The sequence below is a fragment of the Homalodisca vitripennis genome, chromosome 4 (genome assembly GCF_021130785.1).
Source record: "Homalodisca vitripennis isolate AUS2020 chromosome 4, UT_GWSS_2.1, whole genome shotgun sequence".
Classification (NCBI taxonomy): domain Eukaryota; kingdom Metazoa; phylum Arthropoda; class Insecta; order Hemiptera; family Cicadellidae; genus Homalodisca; species Homalodisca vitripennis.
In genome coordinates this window covers 163,075,974-163,088,325 of record NC_060210.1, presented here as the reverse complement: position 1 = coordinate 163,088,325, position 12,352 = coordinate 163,075,974, and the positions used below count along the sequence as shown (strand labels likewise).

At 33.3% G+C, this 12,352-nt stretch overlaps 1 protein-coding gene across 7 annotated transcripts in view; it reads right to left on the bottom strand.

Annotated features, from left to right (window-relative positions):
• LOC124360498 (voltage-dependent calcium channel type A subunit alpha-1) overlaps window positions 1-12,352 on the bottom strand; it is a 344,248-nt gene that overhangs the window by 228,805 nt on the left and 103,091 nt on the right. For all 7 annotated transcript variants that reach the window (XM_046814185.1, XM_046814181.1, XM_046814184.1 and 4 more), the window contains exon 3: window positions 6,348-6,524. In XM_046814185.1, coding sequence (XP_046670141.1) covers window positions 6,348-6,523 — 176 coding nt within the window. In that variant the 5' untranslated portion in view covers window position 6,524. The remainder of the gene's footprint in view (window positions 1-6,347; window positions 6,525-12,352) is intronic.

Genomic DNA, 12,352 nt, shown 5'->3' with positions numbered 1-12,352 from the left:
GTTGGCTTTTGGCATTTGGTAAAGTTGGGAAAAATACCTTTATCTAACGTATTGTTTTTGTTACATTTTGGTGAAAGATTTTCACAAAACTTTTAAACCAGCCTATGGGCTCAAGACAGTTAAATCCGCCACTATATGTGTATAAAACGTTGCAATTTGAAACTAAAATAAAAGTTAGTTTCAAACTTTTATTATAATAAACAGTTATTTTGCTTATTACATTCTTACAATATGAGAAACTTATATTACAGCTGACTTTATCAGTTCTATAATACTCGTAATAATCGTTATAGACAATGCATCGTTGTGCTACATTACAATATCTACATGTTGAACGAAAATGGACTTTTCATCTTCATGATATGATATTATAATACTTATTATTGTTAGGATTTTGGGGTTGTCGATTTCATTATCAGTTGTTATGCAACCGAATTTTTATGGATATAAATCTGTCAACATAGTACGAGAGATCATGTTTTATCTGTGAACGTCTCATTATCATTGTAGAATTCACGGCTTTATTAGCATTAAATTTAAGCTTATCTAAAATTATGTAACAAGGTAACTTAATTTGAACCTAAGTGTTCTAAATAGTTTTAAATTTTCTTACATTGCAAAATATAAAACTAATCTAATAAGAATATAATAAAGCAATGTATAGTAAATAAGCGTATATTAATATCGCTCCGTGTATTTTGCGTTCTATATGGGCTGAACAAAAAAGCTAACATTAAATTTAATTTTAAGTATTATTTTTAAAACCAACATTTTTAAACACGTTTTATCGTTTGGTTGTGCAAACAAAGTTATTACCGCTAAGGAATTATGTTTTAAATATTTGTCATAATGTTTTACCTTCCACAGTAAGGTTAGAACGTTTCTTAGAGGAAAATATTTTAAAGTAAAAATAATTCTGAGATATAATGATATATACTGACGTAGAAATACACGAGGTGAGTTTAGTTCGAGGACTGAGGGGGAAACCGGAGCATGGAGTGTCCGATGAAATAAAAAACGTCTCTGAGAACGAGCGCTAGAGATAGGTAATGTTTTCTCATATCGTTGACAACAATCGGCAACCTGCTATTCTTATCTAAACTATTTTATTAGTTCCTTAGACCATTTCAAACTAAGTAGATTTTGGTTTTAGTATTGAACAATCAATACATTTATAATCTTGGCTTATTGATTAGTGAACCAATCAATATTTTACTGCTGCTACTATTTTTTGAATATGAAAAACTCGGACACAACGTATTAAGGTCGTACTCAGATAACTACATCTTTTTCCATCGGGTGGGCAGCACTATTTTAAAAAGAGAACCATCTTCTACACATCCATTCTGGTGTCGTGTTTATGTATTCATGGGAAACTCTCTCTGCCGAAGTAGGAGATCAATCTTATCGGCTCCCTCAATTTCCTTTGTTTCAGCAAAACCATCACTTCCCACACTCAGATCCAGACGAGCAAATCTGACATCAACAGTTCTGCGTTACACCCCCTTCCCTTTAAACGTATCTGATCTGATAATAATCCAAATGATATGTAAGCCAGATTTTATCTTTTAAACTTAGTTGTAAAAGTATAATGCATAATGTGGTCTGTGTGTTCAGTGGTCATAATAGATTGATTTGATGGTCTTAATAAGTTTGCAATATATAGTCCCAATTCACTAATACAGTTACGTGCTACTGTTATCTATTTGCAAAATGTCAAATTCGTACAAATTAAGAAAATAAACAAAACCAGTTGTATCCTGTAGTAACCATTCTCTCTCTCTCTCTCTCTCTCTCTCTCTCTCTCTCTCTCTCTCTCTCTCTCTCTCTCCTCTCTCTCTCTCTCTCTCTCTCTCCCCCTCTCTGGGACCAACTAATCACCAATCACCTACCTATTTCATTTCGCTCGATTTTTTCAGAAGAACTAACACTTTGTATGAGCTATGCTTTAAAGCCCTTAAATCGGAGAGTTCAATCATTTTTATTACTACAAATATTTCATTGCTTTGTTATCTGAAACATTTCATAATATTTGAATGAATATCTGCAATAATTTCAGAAACGTTTAAGTCCAGAGTCAAGGAATACTAAGTCGGTAGAAATATTGGTGGAAGCACATATGATGTAGTATGAATGGAGGAGGCCTATAACAATTTTAATATTGATGGTACGTATCATTCCAGTGTTTATTTCTAAGGTTCCAAAAGTTAACAGCATTGATATATATATATATTTAATTTTAACTGCTGGGACTCGAACCCGGATCTCTCACTTGCTGGAGCAAGTACTTTTTGTGATTCAATGTTTATTAAAATTAAATTCGGCTACTGCTATCTAAACAAATTATATATATATATATATATATATATATATATATATCTGTGTGTGTGTGTGTGTGTGTGTGTGTGTGTGTGTGTGTGTGTGTGTGTGTGTGTGTGTGTGTGTGTGTGTGTGTGTACACATACATATAAATATTACTACTTGTATGATAAGTAAGTAAAAAAAATCTTAAACTATTCGTATCGTAACAAAAAAGGATAATCATTTCGATTTCTAGTTGATTTTTGATTAACCACTGGGCATTTTGCTTCGATTCTTATTCTACTAATTAGCGACTCTTTATGGACGCAGAGCGCACCAGTTCTGTATTGTCTGGAAAGGAAAACATTCATGAATATAAAGTTACCTTTTATAAGTCATTAATATAAATTATAAAACAGTGTACAGTGTTCTGCCTTTAACGTTTTCATTAAATAGTATCTCTGTTAGTTTGAACAAAACTATCTAAAATTAATCCTTGACGGTCCCATATTCAATGATGACCTCTACGCCTTCATTAATATTGAAAATGTAAACGTTTTTTAAACATTGAATTAAACATAATCTTTTGATCGTATAGTGATTTACTTAAGTATTAAATTTCCGTCAGAGAAAATAACCTTTCAATATTATCATAGTACATTATCTTGTTTCTATATTATTATTGGTTGAGCTTTAACAAAGCCTATCAATCGTGGAGAAGAAATAATTTAATTCTTATCAGTCTGTCCACACGGTATCTCGAGAACTAGACGACCCATAGAACAATAAATTTTGCATGAAACTTCGTTTCTATACAAGCAACACTGAGTTTAGGGATGATGCTTGTCACTCTACGACATTTGGCTCTACTTTAGCCAATATTTTTACATATTTCTTAATGGTAAACATGATGGAACTTGTAAATTTATCATATGTCTTCAGGACACTTCGGGTATGAAGTGGGCTAGAGACTCAAGGTTTACAATGCAAGCCCCCGTAATGTCAAATACTCCTACCTTGTATTAATTACAATAGTCACCATATGTAATAACGTGAGTTTTAATTTGTTAATTTTTTTTAAACACAAATTTCACTAATATCCGTCTAATTTATTAGTCTTCATAAATCATAAATCAATCTCCATTCCAAACTCAAATCAAGGAAAATGTATATTCATTCTGATTATGACAATCTAAACTAATCTGGTCTTAGAGAAGACACAATATATTGCAAAACTAATCATTGAAAGAATATTACTATTCCCATATATCATATGACTATTTATCATTAGTCTACTTGTGTCAGTCATATTTGAGAAGTAGTCCATTTGTGTTTTCCATATCCACCTTCCATTTCAGAATGTCGTTTGAGTTCTGTTTTTGCACTAAATTAATTCTGTCTTTGCAAAGAATTTTATCAAAGAGACGGGATTATCCGCTATGTTTTGAGTAACGACGAAACCTCTCGACTTTCTTAAACACTTTACAAAACGAAGTCATATATTTATTTTAATTACTTTCGTTAAAACTTTGATCTCACTTAGGCACATGTAACTGTCCACTTAAGATATTCAAATGTTAATTAAACAGTTTCTGTGAGTGTTGAAATTTTGTACATATGGCAAGTGTAGTTCCAACGTAAAGGTCCGTTATACTTAATTATGACATATTACAACTATATTTTATCGTTCTCGAATTTTGTATAACCCAATTAAGAAAGTGATATTGTGCATAACTGTTGGGGTTTTAGTACAGCTCAAGCCAATCATAACAACTGTCATGTTTATTAATAAATCTATTCAATCATCATAATTTTCAATAATTTGAACAATGCTAAAATTAAATAAAAATCTTTAGATTTTATATGCAGTAAAATATCTAAGTGTGAATTATGGTGGACATATGCAATTGATTTGTGATTATATCATATCAACTTGAATTTATTTCGTGTTATTTATTAAATTTGTATAAATGGCAATAGTATAATTTTATTTCAATAAACATTGAATCACAAAAAGTACTTGCTCCGTCGGGACTCGAACCCCGATCTCTCACTTCACGGGTGAGTGTGATACCACTATACCACAGAGTCCTTACCTTTTATGATTCAATAATTTTATATTTGACCACTTCAATCACATATGTGTTTAAATAACCAAACTAACATTTGATCGGAAAACCAAATACCTGTAAAAAGATATTTGATCATTAATTAAATCTGTATAAACTTCATAAACATAGACCTGTTATCCTTTTTAGATAGCATAATAAACGCTCCGGAGAATTAGTAATGACAATTGGAAGATATTCCAGGCTCCTGATGATCCAAATCGGAGAGTTAAACCGTTTACATGAGTACCAATGAGACTTAAAAGTTTATCTGCGACATTCCTTCATATTAGAATGAATAGCTCTAACAGTTATTTCAGTAACACTTGTATTATTTTACGCTTTAGTGAAGAAATACCAAGATTGTAATAATTTTTGTGAAAGCACTTATAATGTTATATGGATGAGCCATATAATAATTTTTAATTGGAAATAGACATGAGTAAAGTACATTTTTTTCTATGTATATTGTGAAAAACTGTTAAAATTGTTAAACAAAAAATTGAACAAAATTGCTACTGAATTTTATTTCAGGTTATCACGTGAAGAAGCATTTCTGGTTCTAATCAATTAATTTCACACGCTATCGTAGAGTTTGGTACGATCTATGTACACACACACACACACACACACACACACACACACACACGGTTTGAGAAAAACTTTGGTCAAAAAGTATCCCTTATATTCTTCGAACCTTGTAATTTCCTTCCAGTACCAAGTAATATTAGGACGAATTTGAATGAATTGTGAGTGTTATTGAAAAACCTTCCCAACATTACTTAGTAGTTTCAACTTTATTAAACGCTTCATGATAATGACAACCAATGATTCCGTATAGTTAACAAAAAATGTCTGAAGTATAGAAAATACAGTTTTGGCAATATAGTCTGCTAAAACTCAACGTTCAATACTAAACTCTATCATTTTTACTTCCAAAGATGGCGCCAGCATCTTTAACAAGACTCTATCCACAGAACTAGTACCGACGCGACGGGTAGTTAACGCCGGAGCTCCAGTTCGTTGAGAATATAACATTATAACATCAAATCATCCTGAAAACCGACGTCCATGTAGATCTACCAATCCCAGTCAGAAATAAATAACATCCACACAAACCAGGACCGGTACTGAGCTAGACGACATGCTAGTGGATAAAGTGCAGTATTGCTTTGTTGTGCAAATGTGCATTTTATAGTACTACGTCATCACAGTATTGGAGCCTATATGAATATATAATATGTTACATGGTTTAAGTTATTTATTGTATTCTTCACTGTGGAAAATACATACATAGACCTACATACTGACATTAATATCAAACAGTTGGCGAAATTTGTTTCACACAACATTTTGACAATTAATAAGTGAGTATTACAGTGCATCTATTACTTATTTATGTCTAGTTATTATTGAATAATGTGTTGGATATATGAAGTTTTAAGTCTATATAGCGTATGAGGCAAGTGTTAATGTTCTTTTGTATTTATTATTATTGTAGAACACTACTACTTTGTAGAATACAACTATTATTACAAGAAATCAATACAGAAATCTCACTTAAGAAATTAATTTTTTGTTAGATGCACTAGTTGTGGTGTGGTTGTAATAGGAGGATAGTGAAAGAGTTAAAGATAACGTCAATGAACCAAGAATGTGAAGGTGTCATTCTTTGAAATCATTATCATTAGTTGTAACAAACTGAAATAATGTGATAATCTCCGAATGAATTTTTATATAGAAGAAAATTAGTGAAATAAAATATATCAAAAATATATTTTTCACCAAATATAATACTGAAATATACTAATGGCTCTGGATTCAATGTATTTGAATGTATATAATACATACAGTATACACTGTCGATGTACATACAAAGTAACAGCTCAGGATTTAGATTATCAGGCAACAGATCCATGCACGTGCTGGAAGCCTTACATGATGTCGCCCAACTTGATGCGCGTCTGTATGAGCGCACATGACTTGTGGTCTGAGGTGGTGACAGCACGACGCCTACGGCGGTACCGGGGGCTGCCGGGTGGCAGGGGGAGAGGGGTCGGGGAGCTGTTACGGCGGCGTAGACTTGTGTGCCGCCCCACCACTCCACCTAGCATCCTGGAACATATGTCATCAATTTATTTTATATATTGAGATATACACCAATATTTTGTAGATTATATTAACATTGAGATGTTATTGTATAGAGTTGACTTTACCGAGAGTGGTGTCAACTAATAACGCGGGACTCCGTATAGAGAACGATCGGGTTCGGAACGTCGTACACGACCGACTGAGTACGTACAGTCCCGGGCCCGAGCAGGTGTGAGTAGATCCCGCCCCAGTAGTGTGGTCACTGTTAGACGGAGTACCAGGCCTACACGTCACTGAAGTAATAAACAAATCTGTTCTTTAAGATATATAATTTGTATTAGATTTACAGTAGATAACGTATACTATTCATTTTTTATAGTAAACAAAACTGCTCTTTGGAGAGCCGAAGGCCAAACGGTCTACGACGTCACAGACTTTGGATTTGAAATACAGCAGACTTAAAATACAAGTACCGTTGACCTTGTAGTGTACCAGTACTGTACAAGTAGTGGTGTGTGTGTGTGTGTGTGTGTGTGTGTGTGTGTGTGTGTACGAGAGCGGCTGGGTGTGTGTGAGAGAGAATGAGTGAGAAATTGGGAGGAGGGTGTGAGTGAATGTAAAAGAGAGGGAAGATATAGAGAGAGACATTGCTGATTTGTCTTGTATTTGTTGATAGTTTCACATGCAGGACGAAAGGATGCCGAAATTTTATAGTGTTACATAATTTTACAAATTAGGTCATTGTAATTAGCTTATCAAATAAGTAGTCTCAAATTGTATTACCTTTCTTTTCTCATCTATCTCTAATTCGCTAATTTAAGTTATGTTAAACCTAGTCATAAATTGATTACAAGAGTTAATTTTTTGTTTCTTAGAATTAATTCAGCTATCTTATATTTTTATTTACACTTTATATTTGCTATATTTGTTTAGTAGACTTTTAGAGCTCGTTCCCAGCACACAGGCATATGCCTTTGCTGGGAACATATTTCACTTACTCGTACAAATATCTATATATTTAATGTTTTTTGTGTGAAATAAAATTTCTCATTTCTCAGTTCTCTATCTTAGATGTTATCGTTGCACAGGTCCGTGTCCTATAGAAATAATTTGTATTGGGTTTACAGTAACGTATACTATTAATTGTTTTTGTAATTATAGTAAACAAATTGAACTTTGAAGAGCCGATGGCCTAGCAGTCTAAGATTTCAGACTTTGGATTTGAAATACAGCAGAGTTCAACTGTCTGTGAGCGTTTCATTTTTTTAATCTCTATCTTAGATATTATTGTTGCACAGGTCCGTGTCCCATGGAAATCAGGCTGAAAAGGAAATTGGTCTTTCCTTTTATAAAAAAGTTCTCATAATACTACGCACAGACATTCTTCAAATGGAATGTTTCTTGTAAATCCAGAATAAAAATACAGGATGTACTCGTATTTCACAAATTTTTCTGTGACACCAACATTGCCTATGGAACTCAACAGAGTGCCTGTAATACAACTTTTGTAATAAGTGTTATTATTTTTTGTTCGTTCTAACAATGTGAGGAATTATATGTTTAACGTTTGTTAATGACGATGGAAGGTTCGAAAGGATAATAGGGGTTCGGACATTAGTCCTCGTTATACAAGGGTGTAAATTAATTAAGTTCTGATACGCCCGGATGAATTCAAAACGGATTGAGATATCGATGTACAAACTTCACCATACTTATTAAAATACTCTTTTGGATTTGTTTGAACGATAAAATATCCCTTCCCTTTTAAAAGGGGATACAGGGGGACTACATTTTCAAATTGCAGCCCCTATCTTGTGACATGTAATTTTAAAGGTCTATTTAATAGAAACATAATGTCACTAAGAAAACACCTCTACGCCGTTTCTAGTAAAAGTTATGGGCAAATAACCCAAAAAATAATAATCCATAGGGATAATGCCAATGTCTTGCGAATTACAACACAATGTGTACGAGATTATATGTTTTAGTAAGACTTTGAGGTGCCCAGATTTACGTAGTATCCCTTTACGTAGTACTAATGTTTCTGGTGTGCATAGTTTTGGTTCTTTGGTTCTTTCATGATTTTGGTTTGGTGTATTTTTCTAGGTATCTTTTCAATGTAAGAGGGTTATTTGCCCATAACTTTTGCTAGGAACGTCATAAGGATGTTTTATTCATGCCATTGCGTTTCTATTAAATATACCTTTAAAATGTCACAAGATATGTTTTGCAATTTGAAAATTTAAAGTTACCTCCCCGTACTCCCCTTTTAAAAGGGGGGATTGTTATCGTTCGTAAAGTCCAAAAAGTATTTTGATAAGTTTGGTGAAGGTTGTACTTCGATATCTCAATCCGTTTGGAATATATCCAGACGTATCAGGACTTAATTTACACCCTGTATGTGTAAATTATTTTGTAACATATAACGATGAAAAAATATCGAAACGCTCTGTACTACTACCGTATTAAAATGACCCAAAGACACATCGAATTCTTCCTCAACATTTGTGTAATTGAATTTAATTATTAAACTAATAAACAGTGTAATCAATTTCTAAAATAAAATCTGGATGATTCCGCCTGACGGTGTTGCACGCTTACGAACGCCCACTACAGAGCTGCACAAACACACACACACGCGCTCACACACACACACACACACACACACACACACACACACACACACACACACACACACACACACACACACACACACACACACACACACACACACACTACAAAGCTGCACACACTCCGACGTTATTGACGTCCGTTTGGCTTTGGCGTGTCATCATTGTATCGGTATCTCAATAGTTGCAACGGACGTTGAATCGCAAATTGAACCATCTACTGTATTTCGAACGTCCGTTAACACTATTGGTCATTGGCTAATGTCCATTAACAACGGTGATGTGTCCCAGACATTTGTTCCAGTTTTAATCACATATTCTCATGTAGCCTGTAGCCTTAGAGTCCTTCAGTGGAATGGTAAGGGATATTATTAACTCTACGCTCCCAAGATCAGCGTGAAACCAAATACTGAAAATATTACAATTATTAACATGTCTAGACTCTATACATACTCCTTTACGTCTTGCAGAGAGACAAGTTTGTAATTGTTTAGTGGAACTCTTGTTAGTATTATCCCCGATAGGTCTGCTATATTCTCAACGGTAAAATAGTTTCGTTCGTTTAGCTTAACAGAAATGTTATTTGCTAAATTAGGAATGTTCGACGCGGCAGTGTTATGGACCATGGGATTAGTGCATTATTCGTACTGCAGTGAAAGCATAAACTATTGTTAGTTAAAACTATTTTTTAACCAATCATATAACGTACATAAAAGAATTGTCCCTTTCAGAAATGTCAAGACTTCTTCAAAATACTAGTATATTTATTATTCTCGCCTCCAGAATATAATACACTTTTAAGCCCTGTGTAAAAAGATTCATAGTACGGCTCTTTACACTTGTAGAGTAACATAGATGCCTGGGCTGAAAGTTGTGGAACAAGGATTCAAACACATGTGATATTAAAATTACACAACAAATTTGATACCGATTTGGATCCAGTTTACAAAATTTCAACCAGACGTAGGTGACTCGCAGATGGAGTAAACGTTTTGCGCTGAACAATTTCTACGGAGTCACTTGTAATTCCGTACCATCATGTTTTGCGTCGTAGTGATACAAAAACTAAAATATGTGACAATTGTATAACAGTAATTAAACAAATGTACCAAATATTACATTGTAAACAACAGTACTATACCAATTTCTATCAGAAATAATTTTAATTGTTTAGTTTGATATTTTTCACGTGTTAAACTAATGTGTTTTTATCGTCAGTTTTTATGAAGAGTTCGATATGTAAGAGTTGTAAATCACTGGTGCGTGAGTGAGGCAGCGACCTGACACGACAATCGCTACTGTCTACTTTATCGCCGTTGTTACTGAAGACAACGTAAGCTACCAGTTAAATAAAATACGTTATGAAGTGATTTGTACGTTAAACCCTCTTTTTCAGACATTACCTAATAATTGGATTTAAATATAAAGCTCATTATAAATGTAATGTATAATGCATACATTTAAATCATAACAGTTAAAAGAAAATAATAAATACTCATATTACAATTTTGTAACCAAAACAAAATATCCATAAAATATAATATTACCACGATGTATATAAAACACATGTTACGAATCTTTTGTACCACTGCCTTCCTTACATGTTCTTCTTTTTGCAAAAACGTCAGGAGACAAATTTCGTTAATACTTTTCCAGTTGCAAGCATAGACATTGAATAAACCAAGGCTATAATAAAACTGTTTTTGTATATATTGCAAGAATGATAAAATACTTTATTGTTATTATACAAGTTTACTAGAAATGTATTACGATGTAAACAAAAACCATCTTTATAGATGTCATCGGATTGTGCTGGCTTGCCTACTCTCCCACGGAGCACTGCAAACATCACGCCAATATTGATCGTGTTAAGATAGGCTATAGTTAATAAGTTCAGGGGTACTGATAAAGAGGTTTTGATCGTATAGTACATATTACTGAGTGGGTGTTTTCAATTAGCAGATTTTTATTGATTGAGTGTTAGCGAAGTCTGTCATTCAAGGGGCTGTGTACATTAAATTTCTATCAGTACGTTTGCCTTTATATACAGGCATGTTTGAATTTGATGATGGTGAGCTATTTTAAAACTACTCTCACTCTTTGCTATTTGGTTGAGCGTTATCGAACAGTTTTACATTAGTCTCATAGGTAACCATGATGGCAACAAGATCTTTGAATAAACTAAATTGTAAACACATGTAACCTAACTATAGACTCATCGAAGCCTGGGACGTGATACGTGGTGTGGCGTACACCCTCCTTGTTTTATGTAATATTAACACAATTCTACAGTATTTCATTGATTGAGCAAGAAATTGTGAATTAATAGGAGGACAATTTACTTAAGGAAATATTTTCACAATATTCACATCTGGAAAATCGTATAAAAGCAGTAGCCTATCCATGTTAAGTATTTTCAAATATCTATATATGCTTGGAACACAAAATAAACCCAGAAATTACTATCATAGATATATTTGGAACAAATTGAAGGGTGTATAATTATAATAGTTGTACGCAATTTGTATAATTGGGGACAATTACCTTTCTTAAACATCACCTTGATGTAGGTTCTCGTACTTTATGTTTTATCTTGTCACACATTTTAATAATTAATATTTTTGAGTTCGAGACAAGTTAAAGAATTCGTTAGGGTGTTCAATAGATTGTTTAACTCAATATTCATAGAACTGAGTATATTTAAATGATACCGGGATGTGACTTGCCAAAAATGAAAATGTGTTAACAATTTCTTGAGAAATAGAAGATAATCTATAATATAAACCTTAAAATATTCAATCTGAATTGTTTCCTTCTTATCTAAAGATTCCCCTCCTAATAGGGTCTAACTAGCTACGCCGAATTCTCTTTCCCGACTAAGACATCGTGGAAAATTCGTCCCTACTCATTAAAAGGGACGTCCCTACCAGTAGGGACCACAACATCCCTAGTTGTGGTCCACTCGTTTTTCCCTAGACACAAAGTCCCAAAACTGACTATCTACGAGGTAATATACTTTAAATTTTACATAACATCAACTTTACTTTAAACTACACTGTTTTAGGAACCATTTAATCTGAATGTGTTTTTTTTTTTACTTCAATACAACGAGAGAAACATGTACCTCCTTGGGCAGCTACGTCATTACATCTATAATTCCTTAGTTATAAAGTACTGAATCGTTCCTAATTTCACATAATGGTTATTATATCAATTAAATTT